Below are 22,480 nucleotides of genomic sequence, written 5' to 3' on the forward strand. Positions count from 1 at the left end.
ACTCAGAGCCCCAACCCGTCCTTCCACAGGGCTTGCTGCACTGCCTCCGTGCGCACTGGGCCTGGTCCCTCAGACCGCAGAACTGGGCCCAGGGCGGCCAGAAGAGGCCCAACCCTGCCCCGGTCAGCAGCTCCAAGTCCCACAGGAGCCGCAGGAAGATGGGGCATCAGAGGACCCCTACCCTGTCCTCTGCCACACCCCCTAGCCAGCCCCTACCTGCTCCTGGGCCCGCCGGCTCTGCTCCATCTCCAGAAGCATGGTGGGCAGTTCCAGGCTGGAGGGACAGGCCCGGCCCTCTTGCACCTGGGGAGGCAGGGTGGTGTCAGGCCCCACGGAGAGCCTGGCCCCTCGGAGACAGAGGCCTGCCTCCCTCACCTGCTGCAGTGCAGCCCGGAGCTGGCCCAGGCCTGCAGGGCGCCGGAAGAGGTGCTGGTACAGAGCCAAGGCCTGCTTGGGGCTACAAGGCAGCCCTAGGCCCCCAGGTGTGGCTGCCTGCTCCATGGGGTAGAGGCCAGGGCAGACGTCCCCTCCCTCCTCTCCCTCTGCTGCTGGAGCCTGGAGAGAGGAAGAGGACAGGAACTGGGGACAGGAGCAAGGAGGAGGCAAAGGCTCCTGAGCTCAATAATGCAGGGCCCTGGCATCTGAGCCGGGGCCTGGACCCCAGCCAAGTCTCAGAGAGACTCAGCCTGACTCTGATGTGGGTTTCTTGGCCATGGGGGTGGTGGTGTGGGGGGAGGAGTGAGTGTGACCCTGATAGAGAGGGGTAAGTGCGTGTGCTTGTTTGTGATCCCGAGTGAGGATGTTTTACACATACTTGTGTACATATACTCATGAAGCTCAAGACTGCATTATGTAGGCAGGTAATAACGCCCAATTCGGGCAGCAGCCACCAACAGCTACCCCTATGGCGGGACACAAAAGGCTGCGTACACGTCATCCTTCCACGAAGCAACTCCGTGAAGTAGGTGATATCATTCTCATCCCCATTCTACAGACGAGAAAACTGGGCCCCTAACCAAAACGTGGCAGCGTCTCCCTCATCTGGAGACAGAGGGCCGGGATAAACAGACTCCAAGAAAACGTGGTCCCCAAGTGCGAGCAATAACAGGCAGGACCCTTCCCTAGTGCTTGCTCCAAGCTGTCCACGTGTGGAGCGCTGTCCGTGGGTCACTCCGCTTATTCCTCACAACACACGAGATACATCAGATGGGGACACAGTTTGTATAAGTCATAACAAGCGGAGGGAACGGACACAGGAGATGGTCTGTGATCTTCCCCGCCTCTACTGTCATGAGCGGCCTGGACTGCCTGCCACTTTGTAACAGCTCCATGAGAGAACGGAGCCAACTCTCCTCTCCGCCCCAGAGAAGAGCCTCAGAGAAAGGGGCTGAGCAAGCCGGCAGGTGAGCTCAACTCGGCCCAACTCGCTCCCTTTCCTCCCTGTTGAAATACTACGGAGCTGGCAACGAGAATCAAGCGCCCCCTGAACTTGTAGCTAGGGTCCCTAAAACACCAAGGTCACACAGTCAGTAGGTGGTGAAAAGCATCTTTTCTTTTCAAAGTAGATTTCTTTTTCTATTTCAAAACCCGTGTTCTTTCCCCTACAACAATGTCTTCAAAAGTTGCACGTGTGTCCCCTGCCCACACGTCCATCAGGGGTGGGTGTGGCTATGAGCACACACAGGTGTACATGCCTGTGTTTATCTGGGTTTCTTTTCTTTCCCTTTTTTTTTTTTTTTGGTGAGGAAGATTCGCCCTGACCTAACATCTGTGCCAATCTTCCTCTATTTTGTATCTGGGACACCGCCACAGCATGGCTTGATGAGTGGTGTAGGTCCATGCCCGGGATCCAAACCTGCAAACCCAGCCCGTCGAAGTGGAGTGTGCCAGACTTAATCACTACGCCACTGGGCTGGCCCCGTCTGGATTTCTGAGAGGGAAGGAGAGCGTGTGTATGTGCATGCACATGCATGCACACATCCGTCCTTTTTCTTTTTTCTTTTTTTTTTTTTTTGCTGAGTAAGATTCGCCCTGAGCTAACATCCGTGCTGATCTTCCTCTATTTTTTAGTATGTGGGTTGCCAGCACCGCACAGCTGCTAACAGAGCAGTGTAGGTCTGCGCCCAGGAACCGAACCTTGGCCACCAAAGCAGAGCATGCTGAATTTAACCATTAGGCCACCGGGGCTGGCCCACATCTGTCTGTATTTCATCATGGTCTATTGTCTCTCCTGATCCCCACCCCAGGTATAGGGTCCCTGTGTCACCAGCTCTTAGAGGGGCCCAGGAGGTACCTGAGCACTCAGTAGCCCCCAAACCAAGAGAAAAGGGGATGCCATGTGGGGACTGAGCTCTTCTCCATGCTCCTCAGCCACTGCAGGATTCCAATGGATCCACAGAGGGTCCCACAGAGGGACCCACAGGTCATGCCTGCTACATGTGAGCACAGGGCTGGGACCAGGACACCTGCGTCCTCCTTCTGCCCACTGCAGGGTCTTCCAGGCAGCACCACGGTGTGGCAGGTGGGGGCAGCCCATGAATGAAGGCACAAGGAGTGAGCAAGGTCCAGGGCTGAGCCCTCACAGCTCAAAGCTGCCACCACTCTGACTCTGGGGACACTGACCTCTGGGCCCCATGTTCCAAGCAGCCCACGCCACCACCCCAGCACCAGGAGGAAGCACACATACACACAGGAAAGCTTAGGGCAGGCCCTGAGTTTACTGCTTCTGACTCAACACAGCTGGGGCCTGTGTGTGCCCAGGCCCCCAGTGCCCAGGCAGGGTCCTGTCTCTGCAGTTTTGGCCAGGGTGGGAGCTGCTCTCCAAAGGGAGGCTTTTGGTCTGATGAGTCCTGGTCAGTGTCGTCCTGGCTCAGGTTGCCCCCTGGAGCTCCCAGCTGGGGCTAGGCAGAGCACTGGGTGGCTGGTCCCTGGTGAGTAGGACTGGGGGGCAGGCCTTGGGTGAGATACAGTGGGCCTCGTGCTCCACCAGGCCTGCAGGGCACCGGCAACCAGGAACGCAGGGCCTCACGCAGTGGGCCGCCAGCTCCCCCAGGGGGATGTGCCGGTTGAAGCAGGTGCGGGGACAGGGCGGGCCACACTCATCGAACACGAAGCCGCGGTCCAGGGGGCAGCCCACCACTGCAGGTGGAGGGGAAGGCAGGGTCACAGGGGCACTCCTGGCACTGCTCCAGGCACCATGTTCACCCCTTGCAGCCCACCCTGTACCTACTCTGTCCAGATGTGAGCCCTCTGTGCCACCCTCTTCCCCAACTCACACTGGGCATTGCCCCCTTACCGCAGAGCGTGGGGCCCCGCCAGGCAGGCATCACCCCTGCCCTGCGACAGTGGCTGGCATAGGCTTCCAGGGCATCACAGAGGCAGGCGTCAGCCGAGGAGCCAGGGCCACAAGCACATAGGTCATACACGCAGGCTGCAAAGAAGGGCTCCGGTGGCACCACAGCATGGCAGCGATTGAACGGGGAGGACTTCAGCACCCCACACCGGGCATTGGCCTCACGCCTAGCACGATAACCTGCTGCCCGGCATGGATCCACCTCACGGCCCTTGGAACAAGGCCGACCAGGTCTCGGCCCCTCTGGGACCTAGGTGGGGAGAGCAGCCCTGATGTGACAGCATCCACATGCTATGTTCTTCAAAGAGCTTTCCACCGAATACTTTGTTTTAGCCCCAAAAACCTTCCTACAAGAATAGCAAAGGAAGCATCAGCTACTTTTCCTTTGTCCCCATTTTACAGATGGACAAACCAAGGCCCAGAGCAGGTAAGTGACTTCTCCAAGGTCACACAAGCAGGGCTTGGGGGTTCAGATGATGAGGCCTCTTTCAACAGGCCATCCTGCATCCCCAGCACCATGACAAGCAAGAAGCCCCCAAACCACCCTGAAAGCCCAAAAGTTCCCCTCTATTCATACCTGAAGGCTGCTCTGAGACTCATGCTCAACTCTGCCTATCCCAGCCCCCCGGCTCCTGTGCCACTCACCTGCCAGCTATTCCCAAATGCAGCCTCAGTGGACAGGAGCAGCCCCTCAGGGCCCCGCAGATCATCCTGGGCAAAGCCATTGAAGTCCCCACAGAGCCCACAAATCCGGCCCCGGTAGGACCCGGGCACGCTCACCTCCACCTGGGACTGCCCATCCCACAGCACCTGTGCGGAGAGGCTGTGACTGGGAAGTGGGAAACAGAGGGACTCCAAGAAGCCCACAGCCCATCCTGGCCGCATGCACTGTGTCAGCACACCCCCTGCTGTGGGGGAGGAGAGTGGGCGGGTGGAGGCTCCCCATGGAAGAGTGGCTCCCCTGGCTGAGGCCAAGTGGGCGGGCGCATGCTGTGCGAGCTCTGGGCAAACAGAGAAGACGTGAAGAGCTGCCCATGGCTCCCGCAGGAGGGCACCTTCTCCCATCCGCATCCCTGAACTGGGCTCCCGAGTGAAGCGCAACCCACCTCCAGAGATTCACTACCTCGTGGGCATTCACGCCTTACAGAGAACAAGCATGACTAGAGTCTGGATCGTAAGTGTAGACAAGCCTCATTTTATGAATCTACAAACAGCGCTTCTTGCTGGAGGCAGGGAGTGAATTACTCTTGGACATGGGAGTTGGAAGGAATCTCTGAAACCACGTAGGAGACCTCAGCTGACATCCCTCCCCCCACCTAACCCTTCCCCCATTCTCCCCATGAGAAAACCGAGGCCCAGAGAGGACTGGCACTGGCCTAAGAGGCCCAGTGGGTTGGTGGCTGAGTCAAGATTAGAAACCATGCTCAGGGCCAGCCCAGTGGCTTAGCGGTTAAGTGCGCGTGCTCCGCTACTGGCAGCCCCGGTTCGGATGCCGGACGTGCACTGCCGCACTGCTTCTCCGGCCATGCTGAGGCCGCATCCCACATACAGCAACTGGAAGGATGTGCAACTATGACATACAACTATCTACTGGGGCTTTGGGGGAAAAAAAAGGAGGAAGGTTGGCAATAGATGTTAGCTCAGAGCCCGTCTTCCTCAGCAAAAAGAGGAGGATTAGCACGGATGTTAGCTCAGGGCTGATCTTCCTCACAAAAAAAAATTAAAAAATTAAAAAAAAAAAGAAACCAGGCTCAGAACTCCTTTCCCTGCACGTGGAGGTCTCTAACCCTGATTCCTCTCCTCCTCTCAGAATCCAGCAGAACTCTTTCACCTCCGTGGCCTCGTTTGGCCCTGGACGTAGCTGGTATCCCCCCTCCCTCTACAGATACAGAAGCCTGAACAGGCCCGAGGCAGCCGGCGGGTCTGGGAGGCTCCCCCGCCCCCACTCGCCCTGGCGCCGCACCTGGAGCCCAGGCTGGGCGTGCAGGATCACCGTGCGTCCCCGCAGCTCCACGTACAGCAGCGGCTCCCGCAGTAAGGGCAAGGCCACGGGGCGCCCGTCCACCTGGAGGGGAAGGGAGGTGGGAGGAGGGGAGACGTCGGGAGGGATGAGTGGACAGCGTGGGACCGACCTTCCCCGGTTCCTCGGCTCCACTCACCGTGACCGCCCCGCCCTGCAGCAGCCGCACGGCCACGTCTTCCAGCAGCACCGTCACCTCTTGGGTCCAGGCCACGCCGCTCCGGCCCCGGTCATCGTTGGTCACGTGCACGCTGTGGTGTGAGAGCCCCGGATATGGTGGTCAGCGGGGACAGGCGTAGGGGTTGGGGAGAAGGCAAAGGGGGTTGCGCACCTGAAGTCCCCTCCACGGCAGTCCCTGGCCAGCACATAGCTGCAGCTGCCCTGGAAGTGCAGCAGGCGGCCGTCGAAGGTGCGGTAATGGGGGTCTCCGAAGGCCATGCAGGAAGCGGGCCGGGGCAGGCAGCGGGGGCAGCAGCTGCCGGGACTCAGGGCGGGGGCCTTGTCCTGGCCTCAGCCCCAGACACCGTCAGCCACGTCGCCCTCCCCACCGTGCCCCACGCAGAGCCTCCCTATGGACCCAGGATCGCCTGGGAGTCTCCAGGGCTCCCGGACTCACTGCGAGCGAGGTCATGGCACCACCTCGTGGCCGCTACGGGAACTGCATGGCCCCGGGTCCCCGACGGCTGTGGGGCCGCTGCCCAAGCCTAGCCTCCCTCCCTTCCTCCCGCGCGGTTGCACCAAGATGGCGGTGCCACGTGCCCACTCAGCCCACCGCCCTAGACCGCGGCACTCACGGGGCCACAGGAGAGCGGCGCGCAGCGCTGGCTCTGGCAGCGCACGGTGCCGGCCACGCAGGAGCAGCTCGTGCAGGCGTCCACGGCCCAGCGCTCCCCGGAGGCCACCTCCCGGCCCTGGTACGTGCACGACTGGGCGGGGGCTGAGGGGACAGGTAGGGGCGAGGGTCCGCTGCCCGTCCCTCACACTGGGTCTCGTTCCCCCTACCCCCGTCGTCCTGGCCCGCACCTTGGCATCTCTCACAGCACCTGCCAGCCTCCAGCACCTTCACCCAGCCGTAGGGACAGGAGAGGGCCTGGCACTCCTCTAGGTGGCACTCCACGTGGCCCCGCTGAAGACAGACGTCATTGCTCTAGGGACTTCCAGCAGGGCCTGGAGTCCCTGGCCTCACACTTCTGGGGGCCTTCTGGGTCACCGTCTGAGGCAGCAGCCCCTCTCTCTCTGCCCCTGTCCCACAAGAACACCCACTTCATGTTGAAGTGGGGGATGAAATCCAACCCTCAGCTCCTTGCCCCAGGGCAGGGGTGCCTCTGCCCCCGCTCACTCAGAGGGGGTGCCTTTTTCTAATTACCTCGAAGACCCCATGTTTGCTGGTCCAGTGTCCTGAGGCCCCTCCCTTCATCCATCTATAAAGTCCCCCACTCCTTGCCCTCCCACCCCCAGCTCACGTGGCAGGTGCAAGCAATGCAGGCGTTGCTGGGGTCCCGCCAGCTCTCTCCATCTGCCACTCTCCTGCCCTCAGCCTCCACCACACATTCTGAGGAGGAAGAAATAGTGATGGAGAGCACTGTCCTTCCAGCAGCATCTCCCCTCCCCAGAGCTCACCCTGAAGGCCCACAGCAAGGGGGTGCCCACCCCATCCAATTAGTACCCTGATGGTATTGATTTCTTCAACCAAGATCCAGAGGGCCTATGAGATGGCAGGGTCTGCACCAGTGCTCAGGATGTCTAAAGGGTCCTGTGACCCTGAAGAGCCAGAGGCTGGAACCCTCCTCTGGGCTGGCTGCCAGCTCAGCTGTGCAATGCCCTGCTAGTGGGCCTGGGGTCCCTGAGCCCACTGACAAGCCTCAGGCCCGGCCTTGAGAATCCAGACTTCATTCTCTGCCTCCGTCTACTTCGCGGGTCTCTCCTCCACCCCAGTGAATAGCCCTCCATTTCTACAAAAGAATGAAGCCTGCATTCAGAGTGCAGACCCTGGGCTGCCCGCTTGGCCTATGGATGCCACCTTCCTGTCCCTGGAGGCCTGGGCTCACGCTCTGAGGGCGCAGGCCAAGGCTGGGCACTTACCCCGGCACACGGGGCAGCAGCTCCCAGGGGGCGTATGGCGCTCCCACCAGGGACAGCTGAGGTCAGGGCAGGCCCGGTGAATGCAGAGCCAGGTCAGGTCCTGTGGAAGGGTGTGAGACCACCACAGGTAGTGAACAGCAGGGAGGGAGCAGGGCCTAGGCAGAATGTGACATTCAGGACAAGGGGGCGAATGGCGGGGTGGAGGGGAAGCTCGGAGCTGCTACAGGAGAGGAGTCACAGCCATGGCCCATAGAGGAGGAGGAAGAGGGGGCTTTAAGAGTCCCCAAGGCAGGAGGGCTCACCTGGCACTGGCAGGTGTAGCAGGGGTCCGGTGGGGCCAGCTCAGACCCCAGCAGGCCCTCTGTGCAGTTACTCAGTGCCTCTGTGAAAACCAGAACGCAGTGTGGGGGGTGGAGGGGAGAGCAGGGGATGAAAGCCCAGTTGACCCCACTTACCCGCTGTGTCCCCAGACTTCATGGGCCCAGGGCATACCCATATCCCCAGCACCTTGACTCCAGGAAGGATAAATCCTCTTTCCTTTTGATTCAGCAAAGAAAAGTTTGGACTTTCGAAAAGGAACTTTGCTAGGATACTAGGGTGGGGGGCCTGGAAATGGACGAAGTGTGGCTTCCTCAGCCTGAGGTCGCTAAGGACCACCAGGCTGCCCAGCCTGCTCCCCCTCCCACTGCCTTTCATGTTTTCTGGCTAAAGCAGCACAAGGAAGCTCAAAGAGCCCCAGGTTCCAATTTTGGCTCTAGCACTCAGTGCCTGTGCCATTTTAGACTAATCAACCTTTCTGAACCTCAGTTTATCTATAAAAAAGGAAATAATAAAACCTACCTCACTGGGTAACTGTGAGAACTAAATGAGATATTGTTTATTGAAAGCACCAAGTACAGCTCATGGCATGCAGTAGGTGCTTACTAAATATTAGTCCTCTTCTCTTTCCCTGAAGCACATCCTAGCAAGTGTTGATAAGAATAGCTCTCCCCGCCTCTGTAGCTGGGCCACTGGCCACTCACTGCCCCTCTGGTCCTCACATCACTGCCCTTAAGAAGACAGCAGCAACACCACTGCCACCCTGCAGCGCCATCTATTGGGTAAGACACTCCACAAACCACACAGGACTTCAGAGTCAAGGGGTCCCTGCCACCTTCCCCAGTTCCCAGTGGGGCGGTGCAGGTCTCACCCACCAGGGCATGGGCTTCCAGAACAGTCCACTGGACTCAGGAAAGGGCTGGGACTGTGGAAGAGAGCTGGCTGGCTCTTCCAGTGTCACTCTGAGGGTGGCTGCCCTACCCTCTTTATCTACTCCCACATCTGGGGACTCACGGGCACAGGTGGGGCAGCAGTGCTGGGGCCCAGGGGGCAGGAGCTGGCTGGCGGGACAGCCCACCAGGCTGGGACACTGCTGCCGGTGACAGCGAAGGCTGGGAGGCCCTTCAGGCTGCAGCTACGACAAGAATGAGTGAGCAGGGGGTGGGTCCCAGGCCACAGAGGCCGAGAGCCACCCTCTTCCCCTGGACTCCAGGCTCCTTGATCTGCCTGCTGCACCTCCTCCCGAGTATCTCCCCAGACTTGCTCCTCACCCCATGCCCTAATCCCCAGAGATGATATCCCTTTCTCTTTCCAGTCACTTGGACCTGAACCTTCATGTGATCTTTGACCCTCGTGCACTCCCATGCCATCCTCCTCCCCAACCCCACTGCCTAATCTCCTAACCTGTGATGTCATTCGCCTGCTGAAAACCCTTCCACTGGCTCCCCATTACCTTCCCCATAGAATTTCCCCAATATGGCCCCTAACCACTTCCCAGGTGTCCCCCCACCACCACCTCCTATACACACCCACCCTACACTCCAGCCAGGAGGGCCTGCCCACTGCCTCCCCCACCCTCGGCCCTGTGCCCCGTGTCTAACTCCAGACTTCCTGGCCCTGCCCTGCTCTTCACCCCAAGCCCCTGCCTCACTTCTTGTCCGCAGGGACACACTCCTGTCTCTGACCCCATAGTGCCTGCTCCCCGCAGTGTTCAGGCTGCCCCCCATGGCGCCCTGTCCCTCAGTGTCGCCCTCACCTACCTGACAGATGCACACTTCACAGGGGTCTGCCCCTGGCTGGAAGCTTTCCCCAGGCTCATACTTCCGGCCCTTGTGCTCACAGTCTTGAGGGGTGAGGTAAGAGCAGAAGAGGACCAAGGAGCCTTCAGGCTGGCAGCAATGCCAGGGGGTGGGGTTCTCTGCCCCTCAGGGCCCCCCCAGCCTCAGGAATTGGGGTGTGTATAAGAATGGGGGCCACTTCTCCTCGATCAGCCCATCTCTGCCGCCCAGCCCAGTACAAAGGCATGTAGATGCCGGGGCGCTGCCTCCCTGCCCCCCGGCCCCGCCCCAGGCCCCACCCCAGGCCCCCAGTACCAGAGCACCGAGGGCAGCAGTCACCGGGCCCCTGGTGGGGCTGAGCGCAGGAGCTGACACACTGGACGCGGGCACAGGTGACAACACCCTCGTGACATGTGCAGGAGGAGCAGGGGCTGTCAGGGGGCTCCCAGCTGCTGCCTTCAGGGTGCTCCTCCCCATGGGCCAGGCAGCCTGTGTCCCAGGTGGGCGGAGGAGCTCTGAGCCTGGGTTCTGCACGTCTGCCCCTGACGTCCCCCTGCTCCCCCCACAGTGATCAGCAGGGCATGTGGGTATCAGGAGGGAGCTCTGCAGGGATGGGGGGGAAGGAGGCCTGGGGCAGAACTCCAGTCTGCAGTGGAGGGGAAAGACACTGGGTGGGGGTCAGAACACCTGGGTTCTAATTCCGTTCCATGTCCGCTTGCTTGCTAGACCAAGTGCCAGGCAGCAGGCACTGTCTGTTGTAGCCTAGCACCAGCACCGGTACCTGGCATGCAGCAGGCATCTAATAAATGCACGTGGAACGAGGAAAAGGCTCCATCACTAACTTAGTCTCTCCAAGCCTCGGTCTCCTCCTCTGCTAAATGGGGATTTCATCTATCCTGCCTACCTCGCAGGGCAGGTCCTGTGGCAACTACACAATGCCCCCCTGGCAGTGTATGGGGCAAAGGGCAACAGGCAGGCTAAGACAGTCTCCTATTCTAGAACCAGATGGCCTAGATGCAAATTTTGACTCTGCCGTCCACTAGCTGAGGGACCACAGGTAAGTTACGTCACCTCTCTGTACCTCGGTTTTCTCATCTGTAAAATGGGAATAATAATAGTACCTACCTGATGAGGTCATTGTGTGGATGAAATGAGATACGTGTAAAGTGCTTAGCGCAGGGCCTGGCACATGGTATATGCTCAATAAATGTTAATTATTATTGTTATCATTATGAATGGGGTGTGGTTAGGAAGGGAGCAGCTTTGAGGGGATTCTAATAAGCACTGGAGGAGGAGATGGTCTGGGCAGGCCCGGGGCAGGGGCAGGTTGGAAGGGCTGCAGGTGGGCCTGGGTGAGAGCTCAAGGCTGAGTGTGAGAGGGTCAGATGGGTGGGCAAGTAGGTGGGGAGGCTGGAGGAGAGCTGAGGGGAGGGGGATGGGGCAGCTGGAGGGGCATAGGGCCCAGGGGTGGAAGCAAGGGGGCAGCCCCACCGGCCAGGCGCACCTCTGCAGCGGGAGCAGCAGTTCCCCTGCTCTGTGACCTGGAGTGGGCAGGACAGGGGTGGGCACTGCAGCCGCACACAGCTGACCTGGCCAGCCTGCAAGAGATGCAGGGTCAGTGACTTGCCCCCTAGGCCAGGTGCCTGGAGACACCATGGCCCAGCCTCCGCCCCAGCCCCCTCTGCCACCTCCCTACCATACCTGACAGCGACACCTCTCACAGCTGCCTGGAGGCCCCTCAAACTCCTCTCCGTCCCGGTGCTCCCGGCCCTGGGAGAGGCAGCCTATGGGTGACATGCTTCCTGAGTGGGGGGTTGTGTCACCTTGCCCTGTCCAACCTCAGGTCTGGCAGAAAGGTAGGGAGGAGGCGCAGGGACAGGCAGGGGGGCTCAGTGTGCGGAAGGCAGCTCACTGTGGCAAACCGGGCAGGAGCAGGGTCCTGGAGAGGGGTTGGAGCAGAGAGCTGGAGGACACGGCTTCTTCTGGCAGCGCATGGAACCTTCCTGGGGGAGAGGTCACACTGCCACTTCCTGACTCCCATGTCAATGTCACCACACCCTCAAACCAGTCTACATGCTGCCCCCTGGGTGGGGTGCCCCCGCTGAGCCTGCCAGGCCCAAACCCCTCCCTTGGCCCAGGAGACCTGAATCCATTGTGTCCCCCTAGAGGGTACCCCGGGAGACCTGGAGGGAAGAGACAGCCCCTTCCTGGCCAGAGAGGAGGATCAAGGGATGAAGGGTTACCACCTTCCCAAAGGGCCACCTCACCTGGCAGGTGCAGAGAGTGCAGGTGGGGTCAAGTGGGTCGGGAAGGGTCTCTCCAGGGGCAGCAGTGACCCCATGATAGAGGCATCCTGCAGAGCGGGGAATGCCACAGAAGGGCGGCCATCAACAGAGCCCGCCGCTGCCACACACACGCACACACACCCCCCTACCTCTGGGCCTGGGGACCTCTACCAAAGCTTAGGGAGTCAGAGAGGGAGAGAGAAGTGGCTGGGAAGGTGAGGGATGGGAGGAAAGACTGCAGCCAGACCACAGGTGGCGAGAATCGCGTGCATGAAGGGATGGAGGACTGGAGGTGGGATCACAGACTGCCGAGAGTTTTCCGTTTGCGTGGACCAGTGTGGGAAGAAGATGGAAGGAGATGGGCACACCTAGAAATGAAGGTGAGAGATGGGCTGGGCTTGGGAGGATGGGCTAGGGAGGCATGAGGGAAGGAAGCTGCCCCTTCTGATGGGTGACTCAAGGACAGTGGGAGCCATTGAACGGTTTTGAGTCTGGTGATGTGACATTTTAGGAAGGTGGCAAGACAGTTTAAGAGCAGGAAGGTCTTGAAGCACAGGGACCAGTTATTGGGTGAGTACATGAGTCAGTGTGAGGTGACAGGGACAGAGGAGGGCATGGATACAGTGTGAGGAGTCTGAGGAGACACAGGGTGTGGGTTTGCTGTGTGGCTATCTCGGGAGGGGTGACAGTGGCGAGACCAGGTGACTCCGAGCCAGAAGGGGCAGTGGAAGGGCTGGTGCCGCCCTACCCTGGCAGGTGGGGCAGCAGTGCCCAGGCGGGGTGAGTGGGTGGCTGCAGCCCAGAGGCTCACAGGGGCGGTGGCTGCAGGTCACGAAGCCTCCGAGGCAGGTACACAGACTGCAGGGCTCTCGGGGATCCTGGAACTCCTGGCTGCTCAGGTAGGACTCCCCTAGGTACTCACAGCCTTCCAGAGAGGACGGGAGAGGCAGGGCGGAGGGGCAGAAGTGGGTGAGAGGAGAGCAGGCATTTGACCCTGGCCTGAGTCCAAGGCCTCAAAGACCCGGCAACTGCGGGGAGGAGAGGGCTCAACCCAGGCTGGCGGGCAAAGGAATCTGGAGGCCGGGGTGGACAGGCCAAAGGGCAAACTTTCTCCCCTTGGCCTGCCATCTACAGCGAAAGACCCACACGGATTCTGTCCCTAGAGTTAAATACTCAGCAGGCCACTGCCCAGCCAGAGGCACCAATTTTCCCAGTCTGGGGAGAGCCAGGAATAGCCAAAGATGACTTAGGTGGTCCCAAGCTCTTTCAGTGCTCTTTCAAGCCCTCTGATTAATCAAGGAGGGAAGGGGGTCCCAGGGTGGTGGCAGCCTGCCCTTAGCAGCTCTCCGACACGTGCTGACATTTTTAAAAGAGAGAGGGCACTTTGGGTGATAATGATGTGTCAATGCAGGCTCAACAACTGTAACCAGTATACCACTCTGGGGGGGATGTTGACAATGGGAGAGGCTACACATGTGTGGAGGCAGGAAATCTCTGCACCTTCCTCTCAATTTTGCTGTGAACCTAAAACTGCTGTAAAATAATAAAGTCTATAAAAAGAAAGAGGGGGTAAGTCTCAGGCTCAAAGCCTTGGCAGGCAAAAGTATCTGACTAGAACTTAATATTTTATTTTTAATTGTATTCATTTTTATGGTAATCTCCTATTCCCAGAAAATCTAATTTTCCATTTACAGTATGACATAAAGACTTCTTTCTAAATAAATTTAAATTAAAAAGTGCATTAATCAATCAAAAAATGGGCAGAGGATATGAACATTTTTCCAAGGAAGATATACAGATGGCCAATAGGCATATGAAAAGATGTTCAACATCACTAATCATCAGGGAAATGCAAATCAAAACTACACTATCACCTTACACCCATTAGAATGGCTATAATCACCAGGATAAAAAATAACAAATGCTGGAGAGGCTGTGGAGAAAAGGGAACCCTCATTCACTGCTGGTGGGAATGCAAACTGGTGCAGCCTCTATGGAAAACAGTATGGAGAGTCCTCAAAAAATTAAAAATAGAAATACCTTATGATTCAGCTATCCCACTTCTGGGTATTTATCCAAAGAACTTGAAATCAACAATCCAAAGAGGCTTATGCACCCCTATGTTCATTGCAGCGTTATTCACAATAGCCAAGACTTGGAAGCAACCCTAAGCGTCCATCGACAGATGATTGGATAAAGATGATGTGGTATATATATACAATGGAATAATAGCCATAAAAAAGACAAAATTGTCCCATTTGCAACAACATGGATGAACCTGGAGGGTATTATGTTAAGTGATACAAGCCAGACAGAGAAAGACAAACACTGTATGACCTCTCTCATATGTGGAATATAAACTAACACATGGCCAGAGAGAACAGTTTGGTGGTTACCAGGGGGAAGGGAATTGGGGGGTCAGCACAAGGGGGAGAGGGGCACATTTATGTGGTGACTGACAAATAATAATGTACAACTGGGATCTCACAATGTTATAAACTATTATGACATCAATAAAAAAGTTTTTATAAAAAAAAGAAAAAGAAAAAAGTGAGTTAATTTGAAGGAAAATATTAAATAAATAAAGTTACAGGAGGTAAACAGTATGTAGCAAAAATTGCTAACATAGTACAAGAGTGACGGAAGACTGGCGAACCGGGTCTGGTTTCAACTGTCTCTCTCTTTTTCTTTTTTGGTGAGGAGGATTGGCCCTGAGCTAACATCTGTTGCCAATCTTCCTCTTTTTGCTTGAAAATTGGGCCCAGAGTTACACTTAAAAATGGTTAAGATGGTAAATTTTATGTTACGTGTATTTCACAAAAATATACATTTAAAAAGTGTATGTTTTTATTTTTTTATTTTTTATTTTTTTAAATTTTTTGTTTATTGCAGTAACATTGGTTTATAACATTGTAAAAATTTCAGGTGTACATCATTGTACTTCTATTTCTGCATAGATTACATCATGTTCACCACCAAAATACTAATTACAACCCATCACCACACACATGTACCGAATTATCCCTTTCACCCTCCTCCCTCCCCGCTTCCCCTCTGGTAACCACCAATCCAATCTCTGTCCCTATGTGTTTGTTTATTGTTGTTATTATCTACTACTTAATGAAGGAAATCATACGGTATTTGACCTTCTCCCTCTGACTTATTTCACTTGGCATTATACCCTCAATGTCCATCCATGTTGTCACAAATGGCTGGATTTCATCGTTTCTTATGGCTGAGTAGTATTCCATTGTGTATATATACCACAGCTTCTTTATCCATTCGTCTCTTGGTGGGCACTTAGGTTGCTTCCAAGTCTTGGCTATTGTGAATAACGCTGCAATGAACACAGGGGTGCATGTACCTTTGCAAATTGGTGTTTTCAAGTTCTTTGGATAAATACCCAAGAGTGGAATAGCTGGATCATATGGTAGTTCTATCCTTGATTTTTTGAGGAATCTCCATACTGTTTTCCATAGTGGCTGCACCAGTTTGCACTCCCACCAGCAGTGTATGAGAGTTCCCTTCTCTCCACATCCTCTCCAACACATGTTGTTTCCTGTCTTGTTAATTATAGCCAAAAAGTGTACTGTTTTTAAATTGAAAAAACAAAATAGGCCCAGAGAGGTTATGTAACTGGTCCAAGGTCACACAGCCAAATAGCATCAATGGCAAGAGAAAATCCAGCTTTTAGTCCAGTGCTTTTTTCTTACTGGAATAAATATTTTGGACCCACTCTACAGCAGTAAAGATGACGTGACCCAGCCTCCCATCCTCCCACCCCCCCAGTCCCCTGTCCCTCACCATCACAGGTAAGGCAACAGTTACTCCTGGCAGGGAAGGGGCACTGTGCAGGGGCACAGGCCCTGGGCTCGCAGCTGACGCTGCCCTCCCAGCAGAGGCAGACGTGGCACACGGCAGTGGGCGAAGGGAAGCGCTCCCCGCTGGCAAACTCCTTGCCCTGGTACAGGCAGCCTAGGGGGCAGGCGAGGAGGGCAGGGGCTGGGGAGCCGTGGTGGCTGCCTACCAGGCCCACAACTTCCCAGGCCCTGTGGACCGGGCACTCCCACACTCCCAGTGAGAACCCCGACGTGGGAGGGGCGGGCTTGGAGGAAGGGCGGTACCCGGGTGGTGCCGCGTCTGGGGCTGGAGAAAGGGTTACACGGAGTAAGAGGGATAAGAGGGGCACCGGGGAGAGCGAGGCTCCCGGGCGGGCGGAGTTGCAGGAAGCGCGTGCAGGGGTGTCGCGGGCGCCGCCACGGCGTTACCGTTACCGTCGCAGGAGGGGCAGCAGGGCCCCTGGCGCGGGTGGGCGCAGGGCGCGGGCGGGCAGGGCAGCCGCTGGCAGGACACGGAGCCGTCGAGGCAGAGGCAGCGGCGGCAGGGGTCGCCGGGCGGGGAGAAATGCTCCTGGTGGCGGGCGGGGACCGCGCCCCCGGGCCACGGGCAGCCGGAGGAGGGGGCTGCAGGGAGAGCGCGCGTCGGGGGCGCCCAGAGGGAGGCTGCAGAGGGTGTCTCGGGAGGGGCGGCCGGGGGTGCGGCTCCTACCGGGGCACTGCGGGCAGCACTCTCCCGGCGGCAGAACCGGCTCTCGACAGGGCAGCGGCGGGCAGCGGCGGGCCAGGCACTGCACGTTGCCGCTCTACAACGGGCGGATGGACCACGCCAGGCCGGGGTAGTGGTGGGAGGCGGAGGAGACCCCCACCGTTTCCACCCCCACCACCTCCCCAAGTCCCACCCCTACTCCCCTGGAGGCCTCTCACTCAGGCGGCTGACTCACCAGACATCGACACAGGCGGCAGGGGTCAGAAGGGTGGGGGAAGTCGGCTCCGTTGGGGTACTCTTTCCCACCAAAGGCACAGCCTGGGGAAGGGGGCAGCTATAGTCTGGGAGAGGCCCTTCCCCCCGGGCATGCTGCCCTCCCAGCCCTAAACGCCCACAGGTGGGGCCAAGCCATCTCAGGAGACCACCCCCCATCCCGCCAAGCTCACCATTACAGTCACTCTGGCAGCAGGGACCAGGCAGCGGGTGGGCACAGGAGGCCCTGGGGCAGGCCCGAGGCTGGCAGAGGGCATGGCCTTCCCGACACTGGCACTCCTGGCAGAGATCTCGAGGGTGGGGGAAGCTCTCACCATCCACAAACACTTGTTCCTCCAGGACGCAGTCTGGGCAGGGGCGAGAGGCAGGAGTGGGGACAAAGACTGACAGTGCTGGGAACAGGCCACCCTGTGCAGAGCCACTGTGGAAGTGCCACTTGGAAGCTGTTCCCATGGAGGGAGAGGAGAAGGGAGGCTGGGTATGCAGCACAGGTATTTCTCTGAGCATACTCTTGTGTGTGTGTGTGTGTGTGTGTGTGTGTGTGTGTTTGTACATTTGAGTCCCCTTTACCTGCAGGCAGACGTGTGTGCCTCTGAAGTTGAAGAGCAGAAGAGCTCATGCATATGTGTGCCTGTGTTTGTGACACACGCCCTAGCGTACTCTCCATGCGCACGGGCATCTGGGCACACTGCATCCCAGCACCCAGTCTCCTGAATGGCAGACCCAAATGTTTGTTGCATGCACCTGTGTTATACAGGTAGCCGTACGAATAATCCGAGTGGTGGGGGAATTGGAGAGGAAATGAAGGATGGGAGGGAAGGGTGGTGAAGTAACACGAAGGGATAAACAAATCTCTCCTCTCTCCCACCCATACCCTGTGAGTTCCAGAGAGTTCTAAGCTATGTCAACTGAAAACAATTCAGAAGACTCTTGCTTTCTAAGGTAGCTGCTAGGCCCATGGGGCCACGGGAGGGCAGGATCTAGAGACCCCCAGCCAGACAGGTGCAGTAAGCACGTACCTGGGCACTTGGGGCAGCACTGGCCGGGTCCACTCTGGGGCCTGGCACAGGTTGTGGGAGGGCAGTTGACCAAGGAGCACCTCACAGTCCCATCCTGGGAGCAGAGGAGAGGGCAATGGGGGTGGGCCCCAGGAGGGGCTCTGCAGGGCAGCAGTGAGCCTGGGGAAGTACCTCGCAGAGGCAGGTGTGGCAAGGGCTGTCTGCATCCGTGAAGTTCTGCCCGTTGGCATACACTTGGCCGTGGTAGGTGCAGCTGTCACAGCTGGGGCAACAGGCACCTGGGTGGGACAGGCTGATCAGAGCCCAGCTGATCAGGGGGCACTGGGCAAAGTAGAAGAAAGCTAGATCGAGGTGGGGCACTCACCAGGGTGCTGGGTAGGGTGCTGGCAGGGGGCTGGGGAACAGAGCACAGCCCTGCACATGGGCACCCCATCTTGACAGGAGCAGGCCGTGCAGGGCTGGCCATCAGGCTCCCACTGGACCCCCTCAGCAAACTCCTCTCCATCAAGCACACAGGCTACAACAAGGGAGCTGTCACCATGGCAACCCGGACACCTCCACCCATCGCTGTCCTTCCCAGGACCCTGGCTTTGCCATCCCCACGGCAGCCTCTGAACACACTCTGGCATGGTTGGTGGACTTAGCAATGACCCCCTTACTGTGAAGGAACACCCCTCCATCTCCAGCCACTGTGGACGCAGCATCCCTTCGCAGCTGTTCCCCGCTCCCACATATACACACACCTGGGCACAGCTGGGGGCCAGAGTCAGGCAGGGAGCAGGGGGCAACCGGGCACTCCTGCTCCTCACAGGAGACCTCGCCAGCCTAGGAGGGAGGCTGGGTGAGAAACCATCCAGGGATGAGAGAGATCTGGGACGTGAGAGGGTGGGACCTCCTACCCAGCAGGAGCAGCGGACACAGCGGCCACTCTCTTGGAGTCTGAAGGTCTCCCCGCTCTGATACTGGTGTCTCTGATACTCACAGCCTGCACAGGAAGACAAAGGGACCCGGGGACAGGGATGGAGGCTGATGGGGAAGCCATCAGGTACCCACCACTCACCCTGATGAGGACAGCCACCCGTGTCCTCTAGGAGGCCCTGCCAGCCTTCCTCCACCCCCAGGAGCGAGGTCTTCACCACGGTGCCCAGTTTGCCTTGGGCAGATGAGGTGAGAACCCGTCCCTCACCCATGGTAACAGTAGCTGAGTTTTATGAAGGATTTCCCCTGTCCTGTCCAAGGGAGGCAGCCCCCTCACATACCCAGAGCCTGACTCCGGCCAGTGCCTGCCCCGCTTCTGGTGACTCGAGCCCCCACTCACCGTCACACACTGGGCAGCACTGCCCAGGGATCCTGCCTGGGTGTCTGCAGGACACAGGTGGGCAGGGCAGAGGCTCACACTGGACACTCCCATTCTGCCAACAGGGCCCAGTCAGCATTCGAGAGGCAGGCCGGGCAGCCAGGCCCTCCCTGCCAGGCAGCCACACTCACAGCACAGTGGCAGTGTGAGCAGGGGTCCCCAGAGCCTATAGGCTCCCCGCTGCGGTATTCCCGTCCATTCAGGAAACAGCCTGTTGGGAAGAGGGTGCCTTAGATCCTCCTCAGGGGCCCCCCACCATCCTGTGTCCTGGCCTTTCTGGGAGACCCTAGCTGGGCCATCTGTCAGCTTTCTGAGCCCCTCCAGGCTCCACCCACTGGCTCACCATCACACATGGGGCAGCAGGTGCCTGGGAGGGGCCGGGCAGGGTACGGACACAGGCTGGCGCATTCTCGCTGGCGGCACTGGATGTGGCCCTCCTGGTAGCAGGCAGAGTGGACAGGGGAAGGGGCCATCAGAACTCAGCCAAGTGGCAGAAACAGCATTCAAGTCCCAGCTATCCACTTTTTAGATGTTGTTACCGGTTGAACTATGTCTCTCCTCAAATTCATATGTTGAAGTCCTAACCCCTAGTACCTCAGAATGTGACCTTATTTGGAAATAGGGTCATTGGAGATGTAATTAAGTAATAGATGCAGTTAAGATTAAGTTCAGTGCAGTTAAATTAAGATGAGGTCACACTGGAGTAGAGTGGCCTCTAATCCAGTGACTGATGTCCTTATAAAAAGGGGAGATTTGGACACAGACACACACAGGGAGAGCAACATGTGAAGATGAAGGCCAAAGCCAAGAGACACCAAGGATTGCCAGACAATCACCAGAAGCTGGAGAAAGGCCCGGAACAGATTCTCCCTCACAGCCCTCAAAGGAACCAACCCTGCCGACACCTTGATCTCAGACTTCTGGCCTCCAGAACTGCGAGACAATACATTTCTGTTGTTTAAGCCACTCCGTTTGTGGTACTTTGTTATGGCAGCCCTAGGAAACTAATACAGATGTGTAACCTTGCATGTTACTGAAGCTCTCTATGACTCAGTTTGCCCGCCTGAAAAAAAAAGAGACAATAATAGTCCTGTCCTCATAGCCTTGTTATGGGGATGAAATGAGGTAAGGTGTCTGGTGTGGCCCCCCCTCTGGAGGCTGGCAGTTAACAAACAGTAGCTGCTGCTCTCTCCACGGCCTTTCCCAGACAGATCCCCTCCTTGAGTTCACACCTACACCTGGGCTCACTACTCCAGCCCCATTAGTGTCTAGGCAGCCAGTGACCCTTCTCACAGGTAGGAGGAGGGGTCAGTGTGAACAGGGAGGGGAAGCGCATGGTTGCAAAGGGGTTGGGTGCCCCATGGCCTTCACAGTGGGGTCCTCAGTCCTTGGCAGGCTGTCAGGAAACTCTGTGGCTCTGGCTTCAGCCCCCATGATACACAGCCCTCCTCAGCATGCACCCTGTGTGGACATTAGGCCTCCATGTCTTCACCCTCCTCCCCCAGGCTTTGTCCTGACTGTTCCCTCCACCTGATGTCTTAATCCATTCAGGCTGCTGTAATAAAATCCCATAGACTAGGTGGCTCATAAACAGCAGAAATTAAGTTCTCACAGTTCTGGAGGCCGGAGGCTGTGGCAGATTCAGTGTCTGGTAAGAGCCCACTTCCTGGTTCCTAGATGGCTGTCTTCTTGCTGTGTCCTCACATGGCTGAAGAGAGGAGGTAGCTCTCTGGGGTCCCTTTTATAAGGGCACTAATCCCATTCATGAGGGCTCCACCCTTATGACCTAATCACCTCCCAAAGGCCCCACCTCCTAATACCATCACCTTGGGGGTTAGGATTTCAACATATGAATTTGGGGGGGACACAAACATTTAGTCTATAGCACCTGGAGTGTCTTTCCCCATTTCTCCCTGCTCAAATCCTACTCACCCTTTAAGACCTAGTTACACATCACCCCCTCCATGAAGACTTGCTAGATCTGTGCTGCCCAATAGAAGTATAACACAAGCCACACGTGTCATTTTAAATTCTCTAGTAGTCAACTTTCAGAAAGTAAAAAGAAACAGATGAAACTAAATTTTAATAACGTATTCTACTCGATCCAATATCCAAAATGTTATGTCAACATGGAATCAACATAAAGTATGAATGAGATATTTTAGATTCCTTTCTTTTGTACTAAGTCGTTGAAATCTGGTGTGGCCACATTTCAAGGGCTCAGTGGCCACATGCAGTAGTGGCTACGGATCGGACAGCACAGTTCTAGACGCCTCAAGTCAATTTGTGTTTCTCCCTCCCTGTAGCTTGTGTCGCCTGTCATGTCCTGTCCTGCCTCTCTCCTCCTGTAGCCTGTAAGCTCCTTGAGTTCGGCTCACAGACCCATCCTACATGTCTACTGCACGCAGAGCTGGGCGTACAGACAGGGATGACCCAGCCCCGGCTCTCACAGGGCCCGGGATCAAGTCTTCTCCATCTCTGTCCCCTCACAATGCCCATGGGATGTACTCAGTGGAATGAAGGAATGAATATGGAGAGCCTGGGGGCAGGGAGGGGTGGGGGAGCCCAGGAGCAGCACTGGGCCTCACCAGGCACTGGCAGATCTGGCAGGGGTCCCCTGGTGCGGTCCACTCTTGGCCATGCTCCCAGTGAGAGCCACCTTCTGTGCAGCCTGGAGGTGGAGGGGAGACAGGCAGAGAGGAGGCTTGGCAGGAGCCGGCCTGGACCCCAGCTTCAGCCTCCCCCCACCCTCCTCCACATGCCCTCTGAGGGCTCTCTCCTGAGCCCAGACCAGAGCAGGCCATGCCTCTGCCTAGACCCCTCTAGACCCCCCGGGGCTCCCAGTGCCCCAGGCAGAGTAAGGCCCAAGCTCCTTCGCCTGCCTTTCCAGGCCTTCCAAGACCCAGCATGGCCACGCCCACCTCCCCCAGCTCTCTCTGGCCCCTCCCCTCCTCTCACTGTAGGCGCCATTCACGCCTGCTTGCACCTTCCCTCCTAACATAACCCCACCTCAACTGAGTGTCAGTCCCGAGCCTTTGCTCAAGCTGCCCTCCTCCTGGAATGCACTCTGCCTTATTCTACCTTTCACCTAGCTGACTGCTCTTTATCCTTAAGGTTCACTCAGGACATGCTGCCTCCAGGATGCCTTCCCTCCTGTGCCCAGGCTGGATTAAGTCTCCTTCCTCTGGTTTCCATAGCATCTGTGCACCTGCTTTTAATCCTGCCTTTGTGACAGTATTGCTGTATGACTCAGTGTCACCCTCTAGTGGTCTGCTCGAGGGCCCACCCCGTGTCTTAGGTGTACAAAGCAGATAATGGTCACCATTTATGAAGGTATATAATATGATTATCCACATCTTACAAATGGGGACTGAAGTGGGTAACTCCCTCAGAGGCCCACAGCCACGAAGTGGCAAGGGCAGAATTTGAGCCCAGGCACCCCAGCTCCAGA

The 22,480-nt window shown here is 57.3% G+C and overlaps 1 protein-coding gene across 8 annotated transcripts in view; it reads right to left on the reverse strand.

Annotated features, from left to right (window-relative positions):
• Nucleotides 1–248: 248 nt before the first annotated feature.
• Nucleotides 249–22,480, reverse strand: part of KCP (kielin cysteine rich BMP regulator) — a 29,005-nt gene continuing 6,773 nt past the window's right edge. For 3 of the 8 annotated variants that reach the window (XM_087430427.1, XM_087430425.1, XM_087430417.1), the window contains 31 exons: nt 21,618–21,700; nt 19,373–19,466; nt 19,161–19,240; nt 18,991–19,084; nt 18,037–18,657; nt 17,844–17,950; nt 17,673–17,766; nt 16,827–17,000; nt 16,616–16,698; nt 16,384–16,477; nt 16,110–16,298; nt 15,640–15,810; nt 12,584–12,760; nt 11,818–11,903; nt 11,463–11,553; nt 11,252–11,334; nt 11,055–11,148; nt 9,866–10,039; nt 9,533–9,615; nt 8,787–8,907; nt 7,757–7,836; nt 7,455–7,554; nt 6,836–6,924; nt 6,396–6,498; nt 6,167–6,309; nt 5,704–5,876; nt 5,512–5,623; nt 5,316–5,417; nt 3,998–4,162; nt 3,296–3,602; nt 577–3,138 (listed from right to left, as the gene is read on the reverse strand). In XM_087430427.1, the coding sequence (XP_087286553.1) occupies nt 2,870–3,138; nt 3,296–3,602; nt 3,998–4,162; nt 5,316–5,417; nt 5,512–5,623; nt 5,704–5,876; nt 6,167–6,309; nt 6,396–6,498; nt 6,836–6,924; nt 7,455–7,554; nt 7,757–7,836; nt 8,787–8,907; nt 9,533–9,615; nt 9,866–10,039; nt 11,055–11,148; nt 11,252–11,334; nt 11,463–11,553; nt 11,818–11,903; nt 12,584–12,760; nt 15,640–15,810; nt 16,110–16,298; nt 16,384–16,477; nt 16,616–16,698; nt 16,827–17,000; nt 17,673–17,766; nt 17,844–17,950; nt 18,037–18,657; nt 18,991–19,084; nt 19,161–19,240; nt 19,373–19,466; nt 21,618–21,700 (4,436 nt within the window). In that variant the 3' untranslated portion in view covers nt 577–2,869. Of the gene's footprint in view, nt 304–326; nt 556–576; nt 3,139–3,295; nt 3,603–3,997; nt 4,163–5,315; nt 5,418–5,511; nt 5,624–5,703; nt 5,877–6,166; nt 6,310–6,395; nt 6,499–6,835; nt 7,325–7,454; nt 7,555–7,756; nt 7,837–8,786; nt 8,908–9,532; nt 9,616–9,865; nt 10,040–11,054; nt 11,149–11,251; nt 11,335–11,462; nt 11,554–11,817; nt 11,904–12,583; nt 12,761–15,639; nt 15,811–16,109; nt 16,299–16,383; nt 16,478–16,615; nt 16,699–16,826; nt 17,001–17,672; nt 17,767–17,843; nt 17,951–18,036; nt 18,658–18,990; nt 19,085–19,160; nt 19,241–19,372; nt 19,467–21,617; nt 21,701–22,480 lie in introns of those variants that run through there. The other 5 variants (XM_087430449.1, XM_087430442.1, XR_015552152.1 and 2 more) reach the window with 4 other exon arrangements.

Source organism: Ceratotherium simum, chromosome 1 (assembly GCF_057802395.1).
Source record: "Ceratotherium simum simum isolate JZ-2026a chromosome 1, ASM5780239v1, whole genome shotgun sequence".
Taxonomy (NCBI): Eukaryota; Metazoa; Chordata; class Mammalia; order Perissodactyla; family Rhinocerotidae; genus Ceratotherium; species Ceratotherium simum.